This window comes from Phyllostomus discolor, chromosome 9 (assembly GCF_004126475.2).
Source record: "Phyllostomus discolor isolate MPI-MPIP mPhyDis1 chromosome 9, mPhyDis1.pri.v3, whole genome shotgun sequence".
Taxonomy (NCBI): Eukaryota; Metazoa; Chordata; class Mammalia; order Chiroptera; family Phyllostomidae; genus Phyllostomus; species Phyllostomus discolor.
The window spans coordinates 97,010,228-97,038,087 of NC_040911.2; the positions used below are offsets into that span (position 1 = coordinate 97,010,228).

At 44.8% G+C, this 27,860-nt stretch overlaps 1 protein-coding gene across 14 annotated transcripts in view; it reads right to left on the reverse strand.

The window, feature by feature from the left end:
• Window positions 1-362: 362 nt before the first annotated feature.
• STAU1 (staufen double-stranded RNA binding protein 1) overlaps window positions 363-27,860 on the reverse strand; it is a 49,132-nt gene continuing 21,634 nt past the window's right edge. For 6 of the 14 annotated variants that reach the window (XM_028523767.2, XM_036009956.1, XM_036009957.1 and 3 more), the window contains 11 exons: window positions 25,140-25,278; window positions 23,840-24,005; window positions 15,121-15,219; window positions 10,199-10,429; window positions 8,219-8,362; window positions 6,613-6,759; window positions 5,238-5,313; window positions 4,703-5,022; window positions 3,983-4,105; window positions 3,204-3,289; window positions 363-1,862 (listed from right to left, as the gene is read on the reverse strand). In XM_028523767.2, the coding sequence (XP_028379568.2) occupies window positions 1,847-1,862; window positions 3,204-3,289; window positions 3,983-4,105; window positions 4,703-5,022; window positions 5,238-5,313; window positions 6,613-6,759; window positions 8,219-8,362; window positions 10,199-10,429; window positions 15,121-15,219; window positions 23,840-24,005; window positions 25,140-25,240 (1,509 nt within the window). In that variant the 5' untranslated portion in view covers window positions 25,241-25,278 and the 3' untranslated portion in view covers window positions 363-1,846. Of the gene's footprint in view, window positions 1,863-3,203; window positions 3,290-3,982; window positions 4,106-4,702; window positions 5,023-5,237; window positions 5,314-6,612; window positions 6,760-8,218; window positions 8,363-10,198; window positions 10,430-15,120; window positions 15,220-23,839; window positions 24,006-25,139; window positions 25,279-27,232; window positions 27,390-27,860 lie in introns of all 14 variants that reach the window. The other 8 variants (XM_036009952.1, XM_036009948.1, XM_036009949.1 and 5 more) reach the window with 3 other exon arrangements.

Below are 27,860 nucleotides of genomic sequence, written 5' to 3' on the forward strand. Positions count from 1 at the left end.
TCGTTTCCCCACAGCTTTCTGACCCCTTCAGATTACTCCAGCAGTCCAATCCACAGGCTGGTTTTATAGTTAACCACCTTTTCGAGAATCTTCTAAAATTAAGAGAAAACCACCAGCCCCTTCCTCAGCCAGGCTAGGAAGCGATGCCTCACCCTTAGTCCTGAGGGGGAGAGCGCCTGAGGAAGGGACGAGACCCACGGTGTCGGGAAGTCTCCAGGTCGTTTTTGGGGTAACTGTCAGGTTCAGATGACGGGCATCTCCCTTCACCTGGTGCCCACATGTCACTGGCAGCGATGCCCCCCCACATTGTGCTTCTGTGCCCTTACATTGTCCCTTCAGTTACTGCTCAACAGGACAAAAAAAATGCATTAGATGTTTATTGATCAACAGATACAAATTTCAGGTCTTCAGAATTTTGCCCAAATGGAATCACAAGCATTACAAATTTTCTTTTCTTAAAAAAAGGACAGGGGGCAGGTTGGGAGAGGACCCAACCCAGCAGTAGTGGCATCTGAGAATAAATTAACAAAAAAATTTAGTATTACCATTTATTGGTGACAAACACTACGTTTTACTTACATTCCATGGGGACAAAAAATTCCGGCGTAAACAATGAATCAAAGCAGTACTTAACTCGCAAGGCTACCGTGCTTTCCAGCTGAACCATGGGCAGGACCTTACCGCACACACTTCTGTGCACAGTAACACAACACCAAAAGCAACAGTTTCAGAGATACACACAGGCAGGTCATTCTTTTCAGCCCTACATGGAGATGCAATCAACAGTATGGAGCACTCGGGAACACCAGCCTGCAGTTCCGCACGGACTACATGGAGATCACACCTGTAGTGTAGTGAAAGCTGTGTGTCCTCAAGAGCCATATGTATATACACACGATTTTAATAATCTTTAAAACAGAGCAAAGTTCATTTAAGTTGTGTTGCATTAACAAAAATGAAATAGAAAAGGAGCCAAATGATCATTTAAAGTTTAAAATTCCTAAATCGTCCAATTTGTACACCTGTGAGAGACTTCATCAAGGGTTCTGAGAAGTCCAGGACTGCTCCAGCCAGACCGAGGGCACGCACCCTGCATCACTGGAACGGTCCTGGGTTAGTCCGATGGGATGAAAGGGGTTTAATCTTTGCCGGTTAAGTTACTGATAGTCAGTCTCTTAAGTTTCTAAACTGTGCTATGTAACTAGATACAATTGAGAAACTCAAATGAAAATTTATAGTGTCATTTCAATCCAAAGAAAATAATAAAACTAAGAATATGCATCTCTTCTGGAAGAGAAAGCAGTGGTGACGGGTGAGTACCACGGGAGGTGGGGAGCCGTAGCAAGCTAGGGGGTTAGCTCGCGCCGAGGAGGAAGCATTTGATTTTCCTCTGGTGCTTGCAGCTCTGGGCCTGCTGGTCTAAGGCCTCTCTCCGGCGTGGGCGTCCAGGATTTGTCCCAAAGTGTGTTAGTGAGCCGGTCTGAGAAAGGGTCCTGCTTTCTGCTTGCTTCTTCCACACAGCAAAAAAAAAAAAAAAAAAAAAACAAACAACCAAGCACTGAAGTGCAGGGGGCAGGGACCTGCTGGTTTTGCAACTGAGCAAGGGCTGCTTGGCAGGCCCCACCCTCCCCCACAGCAGCTGCTGCCGCCACCGTGTGGGGACAAACCACAGCACATTCGAGCAGCCTCAGCCTCCCGCCTCTGTCACCACTGCTGTCTCCAGTTCTTTACCCATCACGTCTCTCGGCCCACTCGAGGTATCAGAAATTCCAAATTTTCAAAAGCAGTCCCAGGATTTTCAGTATCTGTTGGGAAGTTTATGTAACGGTTCATGACCAGAAGGGGTTCAGCACCTCCCACACCTTTAAGGAAGAAAAAAAAGAAAAAAGAAAATGACGCTAGTTTGAAATGAAGAGAATTAAACCCATGTTAAAAGAAATTTGCAGACACTGAGAGAAGCCCAACAGCACGAGCCCCAGCTTATGATAACTGGATTGCAGCCAAGTTTCCCCGGGGTGTGCTGTCAAGGGGAAAAGCAGGGGGCGAATGTGTGCACAGCATGCTACCTCGGGGGCTTGGGGGGAGTAAGGATGTAGGAGATTGTATTTGCATAAAGAAAGAAGCATCCATACATAAGAAACTAATAAAAATGTGACCTCTGGATAGGGGCGGGGAGAATGAGGCAATGGGGAACTGTATGAGGGCAGCGTTTATTTCTCACAGCATACCTTTTAAAATAATTTTGATTTTGGGATCATGTGAATATATTAACTACCATATTTTGCTGTGTAAAATGTACACTTCTTTGCCCAAATTTATTTTTTAAAAGATTTTATTTATTTTTAGAGAGAGGGGAAGGGAAGGAGAGAGAGGGAGAAACATCAATATGTGGTTGCCTCTCACACACCCCAAACTCAGACCTGACCCACAACCCAGGCATGTGCCTTGACTGGGAATAGAACCAGTGACCCCTTGGTTTCAGGATGGTGCTCAATCCACTGAGCCACACCAGCCAGAGGTTTTGCCCAAATTTTTTAGGGAAAAATAAAGATGCACATGATACATGGGCAGTACTAATTCTGCATCTATATAAATGTTAATTCTTTTATTTATGCTTCTGCATTAAAAGTGTAACTCTAGCCCTGGCTGGTGTGGCTCAGTGGATTGAGCACCATCCTGAGAACTGAAGGGTTGCCAGTTCAATTCCCAGTCAGGGCACAGGCCTGGGTGACAGGCCAGGTCCCCAGTAGGGGGCATGTAAGAGGCAACCACACAGATTTTTCTCTCCCTCTCTTTCTCTCTCCTTTCCCCTCTCTAAAAATAAACAAACAAAAAATCTTTAAAAAAAGTATGACTAGAGAGTAGTAATGATATCCATATGCAAAGTAATACCATACCATGGAACACATAACTGGTTTTGTATCTAAATGTAAATACATAAATAACTGAATTTAAAAATTAAAACAAAAGATTTTTTCCCTCAAAGTCCGGGCCAAAAATGTGGATGTACATTATCCATGGCAAAATAAGGTACTCAAAATTTTTTAAGAAGTGGAGCTCTCTGCCCCAAACTCGGAAAGCTAGCCGGGGAACGGGACAGGCAGGGACTGCGGCCAAGCGTCTCAGCACTGCGTTGACCGGACGGCTTGAATTTCACGCAGACAAGGAAGAGAACTGCTTTCCATGCAGATCAGCTCACTCACACAGACATTGGTCCGTTTCCTGTTCTTGGCATCTCTGTACTCTGTTGGTCCAGCTCAGACAGCAACTTTAAAATGTTCAGTGCAGCCTAGCAGGGGATGAAAAGAGAGGTCAGACCACAGCCACTGCTCGGGGCCACGGCGCGAGCCACTGGTCAGAGGCGAAGAGTCGCCTGCTGCCCAGGAAAGCAGGTGGTCCCACTAAATAACCTTCTTTAATCTTTGAATTTTTAATTAAAAAATAAATTATCTCTGGTTTCATTATTAAATCACCTGTTAATTTTCGTATATATTTCCTGCTAATATTTTTAACCTTGTGGTATCTGGGCTGTACAAATTTTATATCCTGCTTTAAAACAAAACCCACTCATGCTTCCTTGCTAGAATACACCATCTCCGGAGACATTGCTTTGACGGATGCACCAGTTCCCTCAGGTGAACGTGCCGAAGTGTATGGACACTACGCAATCCTTCCCGGTTTCAGTACGTCTTACAACGGAAATGTCATCTGAGCAGAACACCAAAATAAGGGCCTTTCTACGGCCGCCCGAACCCGGGCCTTCCCAGGTCCCCCAACCCAGGGTCTGCACGACAAGGGCTGTGCGAAGCTGCTAAGTTCTCATACACAGGACGTGACACCACCCCAGGGAACTAAGAGACCAGGTCTTCAGAAATACTCGATCTGTGGGACCACCGGCTGCCCCGTCGGTGGGAAACCCCTTTCACCATCCCCCAGGGCCGGCCCCAGGCCGGGAGCGGGCCCACCAAGCGGGAGAACGTACCATGTCGTGGCAGGACTCCAAATCCTTTCCAATACCGTGGCTGATCAGAGGCGGCTGAGAGGAGCAATTGATAAGAGATACAAATTCGTTCTTGTTGTTTTTGGGGAAGTCTTTGTATTCGACCTAAGGGGGAAAAGAAAACTGAGGCAAGGCTCGGGAAGAGTTGACTGTGAACTGGCAGGGGCTCTGAGAAGAGGGAAATGACACCTGTCCCCGGGTCTCAGCCTGACACGGGCCACCAACTTTTGCTCCGTCAGCGGAAGACTGTCAGAGGGGCTTGCCGCCGAGGGGCGCCAGGGGCTGCGGGCAGATCATGGGCACAGCTCCGGAGCCTTCCCGAAACCTACATGTCTACTCAAAGCCCTGGTCCGAAATAAGCCTGCCCTTCCTACCAGGCAGAAAGGGCCAGCACGAGGAACCTGGTCTCACCAAAACCTAATTTGTGACCGCCACTAGATCAGAGGCCTCGTTATTACTGCCGTTGGCTTGGATATTTAAACTTTTACTACCAAAGGTCAAGGGTTTTCTCTTGCCACACAGGCTTGTAATACCTTCCATACCGCTCCGCCCTTCCTTAGAAGGCCCTTTCCCCATGCCTGTCCCACCCGCCCCCAGACAAAGAGCTCAATCCTTCAGAACAAGGCAGGAAGCGCGTTTTCTGAGAGAAACCCAAAGAGGACTGCACGGAGGCGCAGACCCACAGCGCGGTGCAGCAGTTACCTGGAATCCCTGGACTCTGGAAAGGTAGTCCAACTGCTCAGAGGGTCTTGTGAGAGGTCCATGGGGTGCGTGGCCTGAAGAGATGTTATTCTTTAAAATGGTCTCGGCTGTGGGCGACGTGCCCCCATACAACAATTCACGGGCTATCATGGCAGTTACCGTGGCCTTGGCAGGGTTCGGAGCTGCCCTGGTAAAATCTTTGGTGTGATGTCCTTGACTGACTCCTACAGCCTGGGCAACCTCGGGCACCATGGGAAGAATTCCAGCAGGCAGTTGCTGATGACTGAGATAAGGCATCCTAAATTCATCCTCCTTATTGCCTAGGGAGGAACACGCAGGCAAATGAACACAAGTCCACACGCACTGCCAGCCTGGGAAGGTGTTACAGCCCCCACCTGCCCACCCTCAGCGCGCACACGGACACGCCGCCGCAGGGCTGGGAGCGCCGACACTCGTTCACGGGCCTGCTGTTACCAGGAACCAGGGAAACCCCCAAATCCCACTCAGATCAAGATAATATTAAGAGCACACTTACTAGTCCCATTTTCATCCCCAGAGCCAGGTTCAAAAAAGGTTACTTTTCTTCCATCCCCTGGTTTCTTTATGGGTGTCTTTAAAAAAAAAGGGAGGGTGGTTATGAGTGTAAGTCAAACTTAAAAAATTAGTTCCCGCTCTCTAAAGACTATGAACTCCAATTAGCACGAACCCTTGGTTCTGACACTTCTGAAGATCAGGAGGCGATCGCAGACAGCCCTCCTCCCAGAGCCTGACCGCTGGTGTGCCTCCGCCACCCGGCGAGCCCGGAGGCAAAGCCTCCGCCGTCTCGCAGGACACAGCTCCCCCGAGCCCAACCCCAGCCTGTCCACAAGGCAGGCGCACCAGACTGAACGCTGGGCCGCCGTCTGCAGGCACAGGAAGAGATGGGAACGCTAGACCACAAGGAGCCAGAGACACCTGATCAGGAGAGCCCAAGACGGGGAAAGATGCTTTTCCACCGAAGCTAAACGATACTCCCTGGAGCTCACAAGGTGACATTTCCAGAGACGACAAACTGAGGAGGAAATGTTACTAGATAAAAATTTAGTTGGACACAAGGTCTTCTTTCTGAGAAGGTAAGGATGCCTATGAATGCTCTGCAAGGTTCTGGAATAAAACACTCTACATCCAAGTCCAGGATCCAAGCAGATCTCTGCTAAGTGTTTGGGGTCCTACTTATTCATCGAGCAGCCACAGCGGGCGCGCTCTCTCACGGCTGACACAAGTGACCACGGCACACCCATGGGTCCCCGGATTTTGCAAGTGCATCCCGCAGGAGTGTTCGGTGACTGGCGACAAGGTCAGGCAAAGCTTGGTGGGGGCACAGCTTAACCGTCTTGGGTGAAGTAAAATTTTCAATATGGGATGATTTTTATCTATTGTTAAATTTGTGAAGAAAAAGAAAAGCTCAAGTCTAAACCACAGATTTGGCCTGGACTCTCAAAGTGTACTACTTCAGTCCTGCAGAAAAACCAAAGTACTCCACGGTGGATGAAAGCCCGAGGTGACGAACCTTCCATGCAGGCCTCAGTCTCAGAGCGCACATGATGGGAATCATCACACATTCGTGCATTTCAAGCCCCATCACCCAGCGCCCTACCCACGGAGAGGAGCAAGCTGCCCTCCAGCAAAGCACCCTAGGCCACAAAGACACCGAAACAAGAACAACTTGACTAGGAGCCCTTCCTGGGGCCATGGACAGGCGACCCCCCGACAAGGGTCTGGCTGGAGAAGACGCTGCTCGGCGGGGCTGCGCCACAGCCAGAAGGGCGGAGCCTTGCCCTGACCCGTGGCCCTGAAGGTGTGAGGGTCCCCAGATGCCAGGAGGTCATCTTACAAATAGAGAGCGAGGACACGGAGCCCCGAAGAGTCACCTTGTCCTCTGATTTGAGGGCTGGTTTGGCAGGCTGAGCTTGTGGGACCTTGAAACCCAGAATCTCCAGCATGTTCTCTGCCGCGTTGCGCTTGGCCACCTTCTTATTGGTGCCCGTTCCCTCTGCGGTGTGCTTCCCCACTTTCACCTGCACACAGGAGACAGAGTCGTGTCAGCGCTCAAGCCCTCGGAGTACCGACCGAGCAGGAAGTGACGTGCGAGCCAAAGAATCCAGCACTGGTCAGAGGCCAGAAAGCTAGCCGGCGGCACCCAGGAGCTGGCCTGCACCGGCCTGCAAGCGCAGACTGGTAAACATGCAGGAAGTGGGAGAACATGTCATTAAAGGCGACTATTATCAAACAGTCTCGTATTACATAAGCATATAATGAAATACATTATTTTAACAAACAGGTAATGAATACTTAAGACTCATCACTTCCTAATTTGACTACATTTCAGAGTTATCTATGCTTTTGAAGTTCTTTATGTCTGTTTTATCTGTACGGTGGAATTACCACGTAATTGCGTGCTGCTGCCCATCTCCTCCCGACCCCACAACCAGGAGAGGGCACGGCCACGGTGGGGTTTCACACCACCAAAATCTGCAAACACTACAGAGCAAGACTTGAGTTGCTTTGTTGAATGTCTATTCTAGACTTAAGTGATAGAAAAGGTTAACAATGCAGATTAAGCTCAAAAGCGTGTTAGGTCTTACCAAAACATTGTAACTAGTACAAAAAAACTGAAAATTCTTCTAGTCTGCAAAATTATGTGATTGAGCAGAGAAGTCACTCATACTGTTTACATACAAATAGGAGACATTCTGACACATTTTTGTTGTTTTACTTTCCTCTCACTTGTTAAAACACCACTAGATTCAAATCACAAATTTAGCGGCCCACGTGGATATTTGTTTAATAAGCTGAGTGCCAGGAGAAGCCCTCTACACTGCTCTGAAGTGTCACTGCGATCTAAGAACGAGCCAACCCAGACTGAAGATTCTACGGAAGGATTAGGAGGAGCAGCAAGAGATCACTTGGTGTAGCTACTATAAAGTTTATCTTCTGAAAAGAATATAAATCTTCAAATAGATGTAATGAAGGAAAAGAAGCGAGCCGAGCCCTGGCTGGTGTAGCTCAGTGGATTGAGCGCCCCACTAAGAACCGAAGGTTGCAGGTTCGGTTCCTGATTAGGGCACACGCCTGGGTTGCGGGCCAGGTCCCCATTTGGGGGCAAGCAAGGAGCAACCACGCATTGATGTTTCTTTCTCCTTCCCTTCCCCACTCTTCAAAAAATAAGTAAAATCTTAAAGAAAGAAAAAATCTGCCCACAATCCCACCACTCTAGCGCTCTTCTAAACTGACACGTTGTGTCCAAGTTCCTACCTACTGACAGCACCTGTGGTGCACGGGGAAACAAGGTTTTAAGGCACCAAGTTACTGCAGCCAACACGGTTTTAACTGCGACACTGTGGACGGCAGGGAGCGGCCCACTGGACCGATGTGCTGTGCCCGGCCTCCTCAGGAAGGCGTCCGGCCCTGGGTCTCGTCGGGCTCGGGGATGGGACGGGGTCCGAGAAGGGACATCCACCAGCCGCACCGACCCACCTGCATCACAAACTCCCTGCGGCGTGGGAGGCCTCGCTCTGTGAGCAGCATGTACTCCGGCTCCTTGTCCTTCTTGGCCTGCTGGATCTGGGCGAGTCTGCTGATGGGGTTCATCGCCTGGCCGTGCTCCGGGCCGCTCTGCACCTGAGGAACGATGACCGCACAGACCGTGCGCCTGTCAGTCACGGGAAGGACCTTGCCGATTCAGAGGTCAGGACATAACAAGAGTTACTTTGTATTGCTCTAATGGCTCAGAATTAATCTGCTCTTTTCAAAACTTTTTTTAATTGAAAGATGATAAAAGATTTTCTATGATTGTTATAAAGTGATTTTAGGGTCTTCTTAGGAAACTGACAACAACATTTCACTAGCAGCGGGCAAGCACCATTGCAATGTCTGCTTTTTATAATTTCAGTATATTACAATGAATGAAAAGGCAGAAAAGTAAGAACTGTTCCTAAAATTTCCCAAAACTCTGTACTATAAGATGGGTTCCCAACTTTCTTAATAATGACTCAAACTCCAGAAACCATTAAAAATATACAAAAAAAAATTCAAACATAGAATGAACCTAAGAACCCTATAGTGGGCGGCATCTTCAGCCCACTATAAATAAGGATTTCCAGGGTATATTAAGCAAAACAAAAAAACTGCAAAAACATGCTAGCTTTTCTGTGTACAGTATGCTAACCTGTGTGTATGAGAAATCTGGATCTTGGTGATACAGCACGAAACCATACTGACAGTCCTGACATTCACAAATGTCCCCACGTGGACTCCTGTCCCTCTTTGGGGGTGGAGGAGTAGTACAATTTTTGATAGGTCCGTTAGCATGACCTAAAACTCCACAACAAGGTGTATGAGGAGGACCCAAAAACAAACCTGGATTTATAAAAATTTGTATATTTATTCTTACATGTTTAAACTTCTGTCACCTTCAAAGTACTCTCCATTCAATACACCTATCGAGACATCTTTCCCGCCCTGGCTGGTGTGGCTCAGTGGACTGAGTGTCAGCCTGCAAACCAAAGGCTCACTGGTTTGATTCCCAGTCAGAGCACATGCCTGGGTTGCAGGCCAGGTCTGTAGTTTGGTACACTCGAGAGGCAACCACACACTGATGTTTCTCTCCCTTTCTCCCTCCCTTCCCCTCTAAAAATAAATAAAATCTTAAAAAAAAAAAAAGACATCTTTTCCATTGCTCAGTAACAGTTTTTGAACTCCTAGACTTTGATGCCTTTTAGTGCTTCTGTCTTTTTTTGTTTCTCATCTTCTACATCTGCAAAATATCTCCCTTTGAGGACTTTTTTCATCCAGGGAAACAAAAAAGTCACTAGGAGCGACACTGGGTGAATAGGGAGGGCGGGGCATGGGAGCCATGCCGTTTTTGGTCAAACCCTGCTGAACACTCATTGTGGTGCGGGCAGGTGTGCTCGTGAATCGCTCATCACGAAATCAGTAAATGCACTGAAAGAGTCTCCCCCCCAAAAAAAAAAATTCACTGAAGCCAAACGCAGACTCTCACAACAACGCCAGCTACTACACTGATACAGCTGGGTTCCTAGAACACTCATCTAGCGGGGAAACCCTGTGCTACAAGGGGCCCGCCCTCCAGAAGACAATTCCAGTTTTTGGGGGGGCCCCCTCATAAAGTAAGGTATCTCGCTCCTACACCTGCCCCTGGCCAGCTTTCCTTCCACGAATCTCCTTCACGATGTACGAGCCCAGCAGCCCATGAGAAGGAGGACGCTCGGTTCACGGCTCTCCCCGCGCGCAGGTGGGCGCTGACTGCCCTTGTGATCACAGGGCTGCCAACACCCACATCCACAGGGGCGCGTGCGTGCCTGCAGGTCCTTGCTGCCCGACCCGGGGCTGCCCAAAGAACGACACAGGGAGGCCCCGGACCAGGCAGCTTGTCTTCTCAGCTCCCCGACCACCACAAGCAACGAAAACGCCCTCTTCACTCAGAACGGTGCTTACCCTGACTATGGGTTTGGTTTTCTTTTTGATTCGGGGCTTCACCCGCTCAACTGCAGGCAGGGGTGGTAACTTCTTCAGCTCCTCAAGAACAGCTATAGCAGCATTTTTCTTTGAAATCTTCTTGCTCTTCCCTTCACCTTCCCCCACAAACTCCCCAACCGACACCCTGGTCACAAAGCTCTTCATGTGGGGTGGGCCACTCTCCCGGGCGACCTGTTGCGGAGGGAAAGACTGAGTGAAAGCGTGACAGACACTCAGCACAACCTGCAGGGCACACTGGTTAGCACACCACTTCACGGGAGACACAGGTCAAGAGGATCAGGGACAAAACCCACTCGTGAAGGGAGCATAAATATCGGCAAAAGGACAGTGATCATGCTGAATGCTTTTTCTTCCCCTTCTTATTTTTCAAACGTGTTAAATGTTCTAGGGTCTGATGAGCCCGGAACAACAGCGAGGCGTGGAGGAAGAAAACATTTCCACTGCCGCCCTTCTGGACCAATGGTTCGCATCTCCCCAGAGCCACGGACTGTCCTGAGTCTAGGGCAGTCCACTGCACACGGCGGAGAGGAAGCTGGTCCAGCAAAGCCCAGAAATAACTGCAGCAGAAAGAGTTCAAGTTTAATATTTGTTCTGACCCTTCAGCCAAAATTGACCTTATTAAATACTGGGTGCTATGCAGTTGTAAAAAAGAATGAGAAAATCTCTAAGCACTGAGTGTGATTTTCAACACAAAGTTAAAAAAAAAAACCTGCAGAAGAGTATATATGGTACACTAACTTCTGTGTTTTACATGTATGTATACATATACACACATATATAAATAGACACGTGTTTATATGGTGATTATTGCAAAAAGAAACAAAAACAGGAAGAATAAAGGAGAAAGCAACAGAATTACTTCCCTACAGCAGGTGGGAGGGACTGGGGTAGAGAGGGGACAAAGTGACACTTCCGAATGTGTATTTTTGTCTACTATTGACTTTCAGAACCATCAGTGTTTTAAATATTAAAAATATAAAAATAACAAAGACAGGGAAAAACACTGAAATGGAATATGAACAGAAACTTAATTGCATATCAAAGTGATTAAATGCTCACACAGAAGGAAAATAAAAATTGAATCCTACCTACACCAGCCAAGACACCACTGAAAAAACTAAGACTGGTACTACCGCACCTTGGTCTTGTTGAAGGACAAACCGACTGATAAAACAGACAAGGCTGCAGAAACAGACCTATACGTACACATATAGCTGCTTGATTCTGGGCAAACACACCAAAGCAAGTCCAAAGTCGTCTTTTAAAAACATGCTACTGGAGGCCCTAGCCAGGTAGCTTGGCTAGTTGGAGAGTCATCCTGATACACCAAGGTTGCGGGTTTGATTCCCAGTCAGGGTACAAAAGAATCAACCAATGAATGTGATAATAAGTGGAACAACAAACTGATGTTTCTCTCTCCCCACCGGCCTTTCTCTCTCCTCCCCCTCTTGAAACTAAAAAAATTAGTTTCAGTTTAATCTAAAAAAAATTAGTGTAAGAAAATTAAAAACATGGCATTGGAGCAACTAGATATCCTCACGAGGAAAAACTGACCCATGATATCACACTCAACCACCAACAAAAATTAACTTGTATTAGAACACAAACCTAAATGTGAAAGCGAAAACTATACAGCTTTCAGAAAACAGGAGAATCCATGACCATGAAGTTAGCAAAGAGTCTGGAATATAAAAAACACCAATCATAAAGAAAAAAAAATCTCAAAATTAAAAACTGCTCATTAAAAAATATTTAAAAACTGAAAAAGGGAACCTACAGAATGACCATGAGTATTTGCAATACATGTATCTGACAAAGGATTCCCATCCAGAATATTTAAAGACCTCATACAAGGCAGCAACAGAAACACAAAGTACTCGAAGAGAGGCCTGAACAGGCACTGTACGGACGAGAGCCCTAACGGCCAACAAGCACAAGGAGGCGTGCGCGTCCGCAGCGCTGCGTTCCCCGGCGGGAACAGGGCGGCGTCCTCTCCACGGAGGCCTCGCCTGCCCTCCACCACCGGAGAGGTCTGATGGGAGGGCCCAGTTTGCACAGTCCCTGCAGACTGGTTTTATTCCATTTCTTTATCCTCACCCAAGGACATGTTTTCATCGCTTTCAGAGAGAGAGGGAGGCAGAGAGGAAAACATCCATGTGAGAAAGAAACACTGGCTGGCTGGCTGCCTCCGGTACCCGAACCCCCGGACCGGGATCGCACTCGCCCAAACCGGGGGTCAAACCTGCAACACAGGTTTTGTGCCCTGCCTGGGAATCAAACCGGCAGCCCTCCGGTTATGGGACGAGGCTCCACCGAGCCACGCCGGCCCCCAGGACGCCTCCCACACCGACAGCCTAGATTCCAGGACCCTCTCCCTGAACAGTGCTCTCATGCCCTCAGGGCGGCAGCCACCACCCCAGCCACAGCTCCGCCCGGCCCTCAGTAACTGTTTCCACTGTCTACTCTGGGCGCCATCCCACCCGTCTACACGTGGACTTTGACCCGCGATGGATGACTGTGGCCAAGTCACAATCGCCTCCCAGTGACTATGTCAATCAGCACCACCACAGTTTTGAACTAAAACTATGTGTTTTATATAAAAACCAAGTTGTATACATTTTTCTAAAGAACTCTGTTATGAATGGCTCCTGTCTTTTACCAACCCCCAACCCAGCTTCCTATGCAACATTTTACTACCAGAAACTTAGTTTAAAAAAAAACCAAACTATGCTGTTCACTCGTCATTAAATATTTGCAGGGCACCCACTGTATGCCAGGCGATCTTCCAGGCACTACAAACAAGGGCCGTGCGGGAACACGAAGTCTCTGCTCGACCTAACAACGGAAGTTAGTATGAGCCTCTGGTGTATGAGTCATTTAATATGTAAGTGCTCACGTCAACAAACTCAATGCCCCAAACTGAACACGAGCTATAATGTTTTGAATTTTTACTTTAGCCCTGGCCGGGTGGCTCAGTTGCTTGGTATGTCATTGCACACACCAAAAGGTTGCGGGTTCGATCCCCAGTCAGGGTGTGTACAGGAGACAACTGAACAATGCTTCTCTCTCACACTGACATTTCTCTCTCTCCTCCTCCCCTTCCTCCCTCTCTCTGAAAGAAAAAAAAAAGCAATAAACATATCCTTGAGTAAGGACTTTAAAATATCTTTTTACTTTAAAAGATATTTGCTACCAGAAGGCACCGCCAGTTCCTTCTGTGACCACCTGACAAGTCTGGGCCGTACGTTACATGTTCCTGAGCACAGGTCTGAAAGCCGAAGCTGAAACCTAAACAGAAGAGCGAGTAGATGGAAGCAACCTGGTCTCCAAAACCCACAGAGCCAAACCTAAAGCAGCAACCCCTCACTCAGGTCCCAGGAAGCTCCAGGACTCTCAGGTAGGGCGGTGACTAGCATGGGCAAGTGACAAGCTCCCCGGGAATCCAGGGCCCTGGCCCCAGCAGGCATCTCTGAAACCCAGAGGTGACCCAGGAAGCCAGACACCTCTACCTCCAATAACCTGGGTACCACTCCCTCTAATCTCTACAAATCCATTCCCATGGCTACCCATCCCTCAGGAGGCAGAGAGAAGCAACATTTCTTCCCTTTCCTGCACAAGGCGCCCAAGGAGACCCTGGGGCCTCTTGGGGTGAAGCTCTTAGCTAGTTCCCACCCAACAACCAGTCCTGTGCGACCCCTGTCTCATCGCTTCCCCTATCCCTAACTCCCACCCCAACAGAGGGAGAAAAGCTGGAAGGGACGAAGGGCAGGGTAAGAAGATACCAGCCCTTTGTGCTCTGCACTCCAGAAGGGGAGAGATATAAACCTGGTCTGGCCTGTCAGCACAGGGCAGGGGTGGATGTGGGGGTGTGGGATGGCCCTGCGCCCCAGGGCAGGTGGGTCAGCACTGCCAAGCGGTAAGTCAGACAGAAATCATCACCAATCAGCTGACAGATGAAGGACTGAAATCAGGATCCGGTTTAGGCTGCCAGCACATAGTATATGTAAGAAGATGTATCTATATTTATGAAAGTTGGGCATTAAATTTGGGATCACCTGTAACTGCAAAAATGCTACAAAAGAAGTTTATGAATCACTTACAATTGTTTTAGGCAGATGTCCCACTGTAAATTACATTTGCCTAAAGTAACAATGTGGAAGCTTAGAGCCCTCAGGAAGACTAAGTATACGAGTGTACTCTCTGTAACTCCGAAAGACCAACGACTGGTAGAAGAATCTGTACTGTATGGTAACACACAGCCCTGCATAACCAAGCATGGAAATCAGACAAAAACAGTCTGGCACCTGGCAAGGAAAACATTTAAAAATTCTCCCTTCCCTGCCTAGCTCTGCACTCCCCGTGTCTTTGAAGGAGATGCACACTACAGGTAGCCTGTTCTCCATCCTCAGCGAACAGGCGCTGATTAGTTTGTAGACCACAGAGTCTCTGACACCCGGGGGAGCGGATGCTGGACAATGACAAAGCCTGTGTCCTTTATAAAATTACTCTTGATACAATTTTTAGGGATCACTTAAGATTCCTAACATTGGGGGTAAGAGATGCTTTTGACAGTCATGAAAACAGCGGCCCCTCCCTAGAAGAGTGCCCGTGTGGGCACAAACACAATGCTCAGCCCACTGTGGGAGGCTCGCAGACCTGCTGCGCTGTCCACGGGCCACCCAGAGGTCCCAGGCTGCCCCCAGCGACTCCTGAGAGAAAATGACAGTGCTCTGCTAAATACGCAACTTGAATCTTTAACGTGAAGGTTCACATATATGTGACTATGATTCTAAAATGTTATTTAGGAAAAAATATAATTCCAATGATGAATGCCAACAGAATTTTATAATACAGGGTCCTAACATGTAAAATAAACTCACCTCAAAATTCACAGGCAAGTTCCGTCTAAGTGCAATCTCAAACACTTGACTTATTTCAGATTTATTGAGATTTTCTTCTTCCGATTCTCTTCCATTCACCTAAAATAAGAATAACTGTTTAGTAGTTAACTCTTATTAAAACCATCAACACCCTAGCTGTGATGACATAAAAGCACTAAACCTTAGCTTTCTGGATTGAGTGTCAAACCAGTGAACAAGGCCACATACGTACCACGTGTCAGTGAATTTAAAAGGTTAAAAAAAACAGTGTTGCCCTGGCTGGTGTGGCTCAGTGGATTGAGCACCGGCCTGCCAAACCAAAGGGTCGGTGGTTTGATTCCCAGTCAGGGCACATGCTGGGCCAGGTCCCCAGTGGGGGGTCATGAGAGGCAATCACACACTGATGTTTCACTCCCTTTCTCCTTGCCTTCCCCTCCACCTAAAAATAAATAAATAAATAAATAAATCTTTTTAAAAAAATAGTGTTCTATCAAACTTGGGTCAGGCTGTACCTCATAAACCCACCACGGACAATGCACTTGTAACAGACCTCAGAATATGAGTCAGCCCAATCGCAGTGCAGCGTGATGCCACAGCTGCCCCAGAAGAAGGCCTGCCGAGCCCTCTGAGGACTGACACGTCACGTTTGGGAAAAGTCAAAATAAATCTGTGTGGGGCATGGCAAGTTCAAATATAAGTCTCTCTACTTAAGTACGCAGGTTTCTTATCTGGACATAAAGTCCCCGGAAACCACTAAAAAAAAAAAATTGCAGTGAAACTATTATAAAAGTGCCAAGTATCTCATATTTACTGTTGCTGGCAAAATGCAAGATGCAAACTAATCAAGTGTCCTGAACGAAGGCTGGGGCCCCACCGCTGCAGGCAGGCTTACACAGCCCCCAGCCAGGGCTGAGACTGGAGAGGGACGGAGCCCTTCTCCGCGCGAGGCGACAGCAGCCTAGACTGTGCTGCCTAGACTGTGCTGCCGCGGTAGGAGGAGGAACTAACTGGAGAAGCTCCGGAGCAGCAAAGTGCCCCCAAAACATGGCAGCCCAGCAACCTGTGCTCTTCCTCCTGTTACTGGGACTCTTCAGTCAACAAATTATAAAACCCTATTTCCGAGATTAGACGTGTCTGACAGGAACCTGTGGCTGAAATGGCTGAATGAGCAAGGTGTACAGGGCTATCCATATTTCCTTACGTTTTATCAGGTAGATCCTATACCTACACTGGATCATCACTTTAAGCTGTACTTAAAAGAAATAAAACTTTAAGTTTTTTAAAAATGAATACAATCAAGAATATAGTCCTGTACAAACACGTTTATCCCAGGCACTATTTATAGTTCCTTCCCTCCCTCCCATGACGCTCTCCTGTCTTCTTTCCAGCCTGGCTTCCCTGCACCCTCTGCCTAGTCAACATTATTTGCATAGCATTTCCGGTGGTTTATTAAGCTAAACACACTTTTATTCTTGTTAAATCCTAAGGAGAAAGAAGGCCTGCCTTTTCATGAGGAAACCTTAAAGCTGTCAATCTTCAGGCAAGGTACCTCATGAGGCATGGGTTCTGCGGAGGTTTGGTTTGACATTTATTTGTTAAATTTTAAAGCATCTTCAACAAATGGTGCTGGGAAAACCAGATATTCACACACACACAAGGAACCTGGACCCTTACCTTACACCATATACAAAAATTAACTCAAGACCTAAACATAAGGGCAAAAATGATAAAAGTCTTAGAAAACATATCAAGGAAAAGCTTCATAACACTGAATTTGGCAATGATTTATTGGATGTAACACCAAAAGCACAGGCAACAAAATAAAAAATAAATTGGACTTCATCAAAATTAGAAACTTGTGCAGCAAAGAACACTATCAACAGAATAAAGACAACCCACGGAATGTGAGAAAATATATGCAAATCATATATCTGATAGAGAATTAACACCCAGAACATAAAAAGAACTCCTACAAAACTCAACAACAACCCAACTCAAAAATAGGGGAAGGATCTGAATAAACATGTCTCCACAGAAGATATGCAAATGGACAGAAAGCATGGGAAATGATGCTCAACATCACTTGGGAAATGCAAATCAAAACCACAATGCGAGACCATTTCACCCCCTAAAGAATGACCACAAAAAACAGCAAGTGCTGGCAAAGATGTGGAGAAATTGGAACCCCCGTATGTTGCTGCTGAGAATGTAAAATGGTACAAGCTCTATGGAAAAGTTTGCTGGTTTTTCGAAAAGTTATATATAGATTTACAATATGACCCAACAATTCCACTTCTAGATATATACTCGCAAGAATTTAAAATAGGGACCCCGACAGACACTTGCACACCCTTGCTCACGGCATTATTCACAGTAGCTAAAAGGTGGAAACTCAAACATCCGTCCACAGACGAAGGGGTAAGCAACATGTGGAATATTCATACAACAGAGTATCGTTCAGCCTTAAAAAGGAATGAAATTCTGAAACGTGCTACAACATGGATAAACCTTGAAAAATCATGACGACTGAAATAAGCCAAACACAAAGACGAACACCCACTTAGATGGGTGTCTAGAACAGGCAAATGCACGGAGACAGAAGTGGAACAAAGGTCACCCGGGGTGGGGACGAGACGGGGGAGTTACTGTTTAACAGGTACAGGAGTCTCCATGTGAAGGGATGAAAAAGTTCTGAGAACAAATGATGGTGATGGTTGCACAACATTGAGAATATATTTAATGCCACGGAACACTACACTTAAAAATGGTTAAAGTGATAACCTTCTTTATGTATATTTTATCTTAATGGTTTTTAAAGCAACAGAAAAGCATGTGTTTCACATCAAATATTAACACACAGACGACTGTCAAATTTTTGACAGCTATTTATTTGAAGACTATCCAGAGATTTTTTTAAACGAATGAGCTTTTAAAACATGGTCCACTTTCATGCTCAGGAATTGTGTCAGTGGGAATGTTCTCCTTATGTGCAACCAAAACAAAAGTTGGAGATAAACCAGGTGATGAGGCTGACAGAAGACATCAACTGCCATGCACGTACCCAAATTTTTAATTTTTTTGTTGATTATACCAGCCCAATTAATTTTAACTTTTATTTTAAATTATGACCTATTCTAAACATGCAGAAAAGTATAAATAATGTAATAGGTGACTGTATTTAACAAATGTCAACATTAAGCACTACTGACATTAATTTTTTTTCTTTTTTAAGGAACACAACGATGTGCTTCTCACTTTTCTCTCCGCGGCAGAGTCACCTGCTACTCTAAAACGAGACTGCGCCTTTCCCGGCCACATTTCTTTTTTAATGGATGGAAACAACACACAGTATAATTATGTGATGTGAAAATTTACATAAATTATTTTAACTGATTGTCTTAATATTATAAAATTGAAACCTTTAAGTTTGCACTAATGAAATGCTACTTTTTTACTTTATATATTGGGGTTCCACATAGTCTGACAGCAAACAGTGGTCTACTGCTAAATCAAGACTCCAGGCCGGTGGCTCTCAACCGCAGCAGCATCAGGATCACTTGGGAGCTCTACAAAGACGGCTGTCGGAGCCCTGCACCTGACAGGTGATTTCAAATTTTTGCAGGCAGGGCCTAGATATCCGATTTGTGTACAGTATGTTTTTAAGTCCCCAGGTGATTTTACCAGAAACCAGAGTTGAGATTCACCGCTCTAAGCCATTGCTTCCAAAGGAATTTCAATAGGGACAAAGCAGCCAGTAAAATAAAAATGCAAAAGAGGAAACAAAGATATACATTTATTTGGAAGTGAGATTATGTTGCTCTTTTACATAAATAATTTTGATATTATCTGAACTGGACAAAATGTTGCAATGGCGGAAGCAGCAAATGACTCAAAACAAATCCACAAATACCATTCCCAGTAAGATGGGGAAAGTGTAGTAGGTAGGCCCTTAGTCTTACCTTCATGAAGTGGGAATTACTGTTAACATCAATCCCATAGTGTATGGTTCAGCAATAAAATCTAGGCAACATTAAGAAAAGAAAAAAACACTCTGAACCATGCTTAACCCTCAGCATGCCAGGAAAAAATAGTCATCACCATTTACCATCTGGCTCCAAAAGACTCTTCTAATTTTTCTATAGTTTAAGTCATTTTACAAATAACATATAAAATAAAGGATAACAAAAATCATTTAAATACGAATTTAAAATAGCAAACCCAAGTTTTATCCCAGGTTTGTAGTTTGGAAGGCACATGTACCTGAAATGGGCAAGGTCCATTTATGCAACTAACTGTTCGTCAGCTGGCACACCTGAACCCAGGGCACAGCCCCCCTGTACCGAGGCTAGATTTCAAACCCATCTCCAGTAAGTTCTGGATTATCATGACTCTGATTCTTCTTGTACCAGTACTATCAAAAGACACTATTTTTGAAACTCATAATTTTGAGTTTCTCAAATTACAGGAGAACGACCATCTTATTTGCCCCATAACTAAAAAAAAATGTTTTCGTTTTTACATTTATAAACTCCAAGGAGGGATCAATCTAATGATCTTTTTCATTATATCATCTATTTCTTTCCTATCATCTTTGTACATAACACTTCCTTTTGCATTTGTCCACTTATTTTGTGGACAGTGATTAAGAAATTCTGGTGGCCAAACATCACAAAGAATGAAAGAATGTTGTCACACATATTTTTTTTTTTTTTAAAGATCAGAACAGGATGGTCCAGGTTCATGTTACAAAATATTGTGTGACGAAGTTCTTTCTGCTGAATGACCGGAAGACCATACACATTTCCTTTTTGCACACCCACAGGACTATATTATCCACTCGCCGATTCTTGAGTGGGAGAAAATTTATCTAAGGTATCATCTAAGACTCACAGTCTGAGATCTTACTTAAGCTCTCAATCTCACCATCGTAACTAAGAGTGTAGAGTGCTATCTGTCCCTCTGCTTTCATCTTCTGGTTTGTCTAATAACAAAAATGTCTTCCACTGTCAATTCTCTTCTCATTACCAGTAAGGATGGAAAAAGAAAAACTCCAAATTCTCACCTTCCAAAGAGCTCAGGATGACAAAAAGTCATCCTTCATTAGCAAAAGCCTTAGATTTAAAATAAAATAAAGGAAAAGTGCATCCCAACTCAGGACCTCTGCATGAGCTGCTCCCTTGGCTGGCAAAGTACTTCCCTCCCCCTGCTCTTTGCTCATCATAATAGTCTCAGCTTAAAGGACTCCCTCAGAGGGAGCTTCTCTGAATACACCACCGTGACTCCACTCGAAACAAGGCCTGTACGCTCTTGTAACGCTTGCTTTTCCATCCTAGCACTCACTGCACTTTTGATGATGCTAATGTGAAGGTCTGTGAGCTCCCTTCAACGAGCTCCACAGAGGAAGGGACCCAGCACAATGCCTGGCGTCAAGGGACCAGACTACACCTGCCTTGGAGACAGAAACTGCTGCCTTGACTATGTTCTAGAGCAAATGAAACAATCCGCCACACAATCCCATGCTCCAGAATTTTCAGCAGCAGACAATCTCCAATGCTGGCAGGCCATGGGCAAAAAAATATGCTCATGCCCTGTTGGCAGAGTCCAAAAGGGTACCATCTTCCGGATGGGGAACTTGACCACACACGATGTACAAGTCCACTTCTAGGACTGTGCTCTGCAAAAACAGCCACAGACACACACAAAGATTTAATTACAAGTGTTCTTCATGACCTATTTTATAACAGGAAAAAATGCAAACAAACTGAACAGCCAAGCCTCTGCTGAAAAAATAAACTGGCATGTGCACACAATGCAACACTTTATAGCCATTAAAAAGAGCTTAGATACACCTGAATCTGAGTCCTCCACGGAATCAGAAAGTGGCATAATATATTCATGATAAGCACACCAGTAAAAAAAGGTTGTTACTGTACAATATCATCCCGTTTGTGTATTTACTTATATATGTACTGATATCTACTGAAATGTTTATGATTATCTACGAGTGGTACATTTATAAACCATTTGTTTTTCATTTTGTGAATTTTAAAAAATTGTATCTCTCGAATGCATTATTTGTAAAACAAAAAAAAAATTCAAGTTATCTCTTGAAAATGTCTCTCTTTACCCCCTACTACCCACCTATCAGGGGGCAGCTTATTTAGGTGGGAGGCCAAGTGTTTCATTTACTAGTTCAAAGAAAATGTTTTATCCATGTTAATGATTCTTATTTCTGAGGCACTAGCTAAGGCCAGCCCCTGAACCATTTCTGAAGGGCACTGTCTCTGCCTCCAACCACACACAACGAACAGAAGGGGCAAAGGGGAGGAGACAAAGGGCATGAACAGATGGGGACTTCGCTCTCCGCAGAGCTCCTTACACGTGTGAGATGAGCCCAGGAGGGCATGTCAGGCCTCTGCCCACCGGCCTGAGCTGAGCACCGCTGCTCTTGGGAGTGATGGGCGGGCTCAGAGACCCCAACAGACACTTCACTGTCTGACAATACACTGAGTGCTTCCAAGGAGGACTCAGAGCGGGAAACCTGCCTGCAAAGCACTGATAATACTTAGGACCTGTGGTTCCCAAACTCTGACCATGCTTTAGAATTACTCCAAGAGCACATTAAAAAAGAAAAAAGGCAAAAGATACACTCCTGGGTCTCACCCTAAACCTACTATATTAGAATCATTGTGGGCTGGGCCAAAAGATTTTTTTAAAAAAACTTCTCAAATGATTCTGAAACAGACAACCCACACACCAGTGATCAATAATCTTTTAATAACTGCTGGCTGGAAGGAACCAAGAAAATACTTACTCCACCTGACTCCAATTAGATTAGCATCAAAGTCAAGTCAAAAAATGAGAAGCCGAGCCCTGGCTGGCGTAGCTCAGTAGATTGAGCGCAGGCTGCGAACCAAAATGTCACAGTTTCGATTCCCAGTCAGGGCACATGCCTGGGTTGCAGGCCACGGCCCCCAGCAACCGCACACTGATGTTTCTCTCTCTTTCCCTCCCTTCCCTCTCTAAAAATAAATAAATAAAATCTTTAAAAAAGAGAGAATAAAGTAGATATTCTATTAAAAAAATGAGAAGCCTCCAAAATGCCCCAAATTACACTAGCTTTTGGTGTTTTACCAAATCTCACCATCGAAAAGCTCATCCTATTAACTTCACTAAATCCCCCTCTTCTAAGTTATAGTCCATTCTCTTTTACTGGGTCTGTGGAGACACTGGAAAGAGATCATCTCTAAAAATGTGTGATTACAATAGAAGATGGAAATGCACTGTAGCAAATCAACCCCCCACCCATGTGTGGCCAGCCCTGAAGCCACAGAGCACCATCCTGAGATGCGGCACCCTGGAGAACAGCCTCAATACGATGGAGCGCAGCAGGCACCTTGCTAGGGATCCACTTGAGCTCACACCTGTTATCAAACATTTAGACCAGTGTTCTGTGCAAGACCGTATCTGTGAACTTGTTCCTTGAATAGGAAAAATCAGATGCTTCCCAGAGGTATTTCCAGACGGCATTCCATGCTGTGGTTCAACAGAACCATGAAGTCTCCATATTTTCTGCTCAATGAGTTTCCTTTGCACCGATGGCAGTCAGACTCTGCCTCATCAGGGGTATTAACCAGGCTCTGGCCCCTCGGTGGCATGGTGTCACTGATTTCCTAAGACCCAGATTCCTTTTTAGTCACAAAAAGTTAAAAATCCTTTTCCTATTGTGATAGTTTTAAAACATGGCCCAAGTTTTCCTCTGCTCCTCTCCTCTAGAGGTAGTGGTCTCAATATTATGAATGTACTAAAAACCACTGAACTACGGGGCTTAAAAATGGTTAAAATTGTGAATCCTTATGACATGAATTTTACCTGAATTTTTTAAAAATGAGATTCTTTATATCTTCCTTTTGAATGTGGGCTCTGTGTCCGTCTGACCTGTAGAATAAGCTAGAAGCAGTGCGGTGCTGATTTCTGGGCCCAGGCCTTAAAGAAATGCTGGCAGCTGCTTCCCTTTTCCTGTCTCCCAGGATGCTCCCTCTCGGTACCCAGCTGCCGGACCACAAGGATGCATGAGCAGCCTTTACACAGGTTAACTGAGAGGGGAGCTGAGGTCTCTGAGCCAGAGCCCCCATTTAGTTCCCAGCCCACAGCCAGAAGACAGCCAGCAGTACCGTACCAGCCGTGTGGGGGCGCCAACCTGAAAGTGGACTCTCCGTCTCCTACACAGCTGCCGCAGCCATAGCTGTGATGCTTTGTTATGCAGCAACAGATAACTGGCACTTGAACATAACGAAGAGTGACTACTCAAAAATGGCTTCAGAAAATTCTCTAACCTGACACTGTAAATCACAGTAGATTCTGACAAGCATGATGACCTTTAACACCAAGGAATTCGTCCATGCACGTTCTTCACAATTCAACTGAGTTCACAATCCTTCTAACATTCTTTCTAACACGTTCACTCAAAACTATGCCACAGACTGAGAAAGAAGGCATCTTTCTTGCTAAGAAATTTTTTAAAGGGGAGAAAAAAGACAAGAAAGCTACCAGAATACAAAATCTCGTAAGCTATCAAACAACCAAAGTCACAGGCAGCGTCCAATGCACCTCCTTGGGAAAGGCACCTGAGGCGCTGCCTTCGTGCCACCCTGCTCGCCCCGCAGCGCCCCGCAGCGCCCCGCAGCGCCGAGGAGCTCCAGCTCTGCTCTCTCCTCACCTCCAGCCGCTCGGGCGGGGGCTCGTTCTGCAGGATCCTCAGAGCTTTCGCAGCAGCATCGTGTTTCGCAGCCTGTCTCGTCTTTCCTTTCCCGTTAAATTGCTGTCCTCCCACAGAAAGTTCAACTTGATAAAGTAAGGGTGGTACTGGAAATGGGTAAAAGTACCTAAAAATAACAGGAGGTGAAGAAAATTAGTCTCAGATCGATGAGTCACCCATACATTCTCTGGAAAATTCCACGTATTTCCCCTCCATCATGAGTCCTAACTGTATTAGTGTTTGCTGGCCAACGAGGTCGTTGTCATATATGCAGAGTAAATTTACCCTGGATTAGAACTGTCACACAGTATTTATAAACTCTAAAATGGACTAGGGTTTGACGGAATCAGAAAACTTAACCTGCTCTGCTTTCTCATATCTGAGAGTCGCACTTGTGTTGTTTCCGCAAAAGGCTGGGAATTTTTCGACAGAAGTCTTTTCAAAAAGACCCTCATTTCTGCAAGTCCCAACAGCTTACAGCCTGGCAGAGGCTGGGCTACAAACTTCAGTTTGTATTTTTTAAATGGCTTTGGTTGTCCCCACCCCCAAGTAGGGTAGGGAAATAAAGGTGTCCAATTTCAATCACTAGTCTATCCATTAATGGATTATGACTGAGAGCAGAAGGTTTTTAGCACATGGCATTTTCGGGTTCAATGAGCACTGTTATTACACCTGTACGCCAAGACTATTTACAAAGCACATGAATTCAAATGTCAAAAAGTACCCAGGAAATCAGGAAATGCTGAGAATCACAGTATTGTGGGACTCATGTTCATATTCAAATATGCCTCAGTGACACAAAGCAGTTCCCAGGGCAATCTTTAACAAGACCACTGGGGGGCACAAGCCACACTGCTTGAGAGGAACATGCTCAGGCCCTTTCCAACAACAGGAGATAAAAGAGCATCGAGACATTCCAGAGACACCAACACAATGAAAACTGGCTTCAACATGTGACAAGCCAAAATAACCAAATCGTCATGTGCTCCACAACCTATAGATTTCACTATTCTTTGTAAAAGATCAGATGGCCCTGGCCAGGTAGCTCAGTTGGTTAAAGCACTGTCCCAGTACACCAAGGTTGCGGGTTTGATCCCCAGTCAGGGCACATACAAGAGTCAACCAATGAATGCATCAATAACTGGAAAAACAAATCAATGTTTCTCTTCCTCTCTTCTCCCCCCTACCCCTGCTCTCTTCTCAAAAATTAATTAAAAGAAGATCAGATAAATTTTCACCTGTATTTAAAATATATACATACCTTGGGGGATAAGCACCTCCTCTCATGTTGTAGTTATAGGTGGACTGCATCCGAGAGTAAGGGTCAACGGGTTTGTACATTGGTTTTTTTCCAAGTTTCATGCACAGTGCATTTAGCTCTACAGTAGGGGTTATGCTGTCTGCAACACAGAATTAACACAAGAACTGTTTTTTTTTTCTGACATGAGAATGAGAGTTAAAAAAATTTTAAAAAGAGCATGCTTTTTCTAATGGATTCATGATACATTTCATGAAAGCGTCTAAATACTGTACTGCTAGGCATCAGGTGAGGATATCCAAGAATCTGCTGTGATCTCTAGCTATAAATACACAGTCAACAACACAAAATGTATTACGGGACTATTAAAGGGAGCAGCAATTTAACACAATATGTTATCAGTGAAAGCCACACATTCCAGTCATCAGAAATAAGTTCCAATATATATCTATCAACTTCCATGATTTAAAAAAATCCCATTTTTAATGGGATTTTAAAATCCCAATAAAGTGACTTGCACAGTCATTTTATTGTTTGGGAACACTTAAACCAATATAACTTTGGTTGTACTGACTTACTGGGCAATTGGCTTACACTTAGAAGTATGTTTGTACACACTATTTCACAGAACAACGCATTTATTAAGTACTAATTGAGTGCAAAGCACTGTGCTAATAAGTTTGGGGACAATTCTTGCCCCAGAGTAGCTCAGAGAACACAAAATACACTCAAAGAGCTACAATGCAACAGAAGATGTAATAAGGGCAGGTATAGAATCACTGAGGAGGGGGCAGGTAAATTCTATTTGAATAAGTCAGATGAGACCCACAAAATATTCAGATACTTCCATTCTCACTATTTATACTAGGATTTGGCCGATCAATCATGTAGTAATGCTTATTAGGAAAAATGAGTTGTTTTTACATACAATAGGAGCAAGTGTACCTTGGGTTAACCCCAGAATTATAAGCTTTAGAGAACATATACTATTCATTTTCCAATTTTTTTCTAAGTGCATCCAATTCATAAACCTTTAAAAAGAAAACCAACCTGGAAAGATTAGTGTCAGTGTACAACCACATTTAAAAGCAACACTTCCATATCAAACACAGAACAACACTAGCAATGGCAAAGTTCAATTTAAATGCACACACAAATCCACTTTAAAAGGCCCCTTTGGGACATTATATACGGGATGGTAAAAATGACTTGATTCTGCACTATCACTGGTCTAACTAAATTTAGTGCATAAATCAAATGTGTAAGAATACCTTTGGGTTCGCAAAGTTAGAGGGTCACATGAATAACCAACTCTTCTCTACCTAACATCAGAATTATATTTTTATATAATTCATATAGTTACACTTAAGTATAATCTGAATCACTGAAGAGCAGTTCTGACGCATCAAATTTATGTGCAGTAGAGAATGAATTTAAAGACGTAATACCACAAAGAAATCAAAAACAATGAAAAAGGTGTGACCAAGGCCTTCCTGGGTGGTTCCCGCACACAAAGGGCCTGGGGTGACTTCAGGCACTGGAGGGGTGACGGCTAAAACACCCCTCTTCCCACGGCCGCCAGTCCAGTGGTTCCCAACTTCCCAGCAGACACTCTTCTTTATTAGTATTGCTCTCGCTTGGTTCCCTTGTTGGAAGAGATACTATCTGCTGATTTGTACTTGTTTCCTCATTCTTTTTAAAAACCAGAGGCACGTTAACTGACAGTTAGAATTTCTGATCAACACGTTATAATCACTGTTAGCACACTGAGTGAAGTGATGCTAGCTAAAACTGCATTTTTGGCACTCTGTACACCCTAACAAGGGAAAACATGTTTGTCACTAAGCTTTTCTGAAATTTTAGAAATTGTCTGGTGACACCCCCACCTTCCATGACGGCCTCTCCAGATCGCCAGGAGTCAAGGGACCATAGATTGGGAACCACTGCTACAGAGTCAGGATAAGCATTTGCCACTGGTAGTGTGGAATCTGTGCTTTCAAAATCAACAAGTTAGTTAGAAAGAATTCACATACATACTAAATGGGTACCTCTCGACACACTTTTGAAAGGAACCTGTCTTGGCCCACGCATAATACCTGGATTCCTTCCTTCGCTACGAAAAGGGCGGACTATGGGTTTAGGAAATTTTGTTCCTTCCAAAGCTTTGGCAGCAGCTGTGTGTTGGGCTTTTTTAATACTACTTCCTTCAGCTTCCCAGTGCTGATCTCCAAGTGTTAGCTGTACTGTAAACACCTACAAATGAAAATTGTGAGCTCTCAATTCATGAAACCTGATGTTAATTGTAATATGTCACTTGGACCCTGAACATTTTTTATGGTCATGGTTTAAAAAGCCTGGCCATTTTGTTGGTAATTTATCCTATCACCACCTTCTTTGTTTTTATAAACACAAAAAGATAGATATATATAGAAAGAGATATATCTATATCTTGTAGATATAGATATATATAAAACTAGTAATGGATAATACTCCATGAAAAAACTATGTTTGAAGGATGGGAGTAAGTACAGAGGTTTTAAAATGTTTTCTTATTAAAACATTAGACGCATTTGGAAGCCATCCAAATAACAACTGTCTTCGAATTACTTCTCATGGAGGAAATTTAGCAAACTTGATTTGGACACACAACACCTCATACAAGTTAAGACAATATTTGTTTTAATGTTGTAATGTGTTTGTGGACTCCTTTCTGAAAACACAACA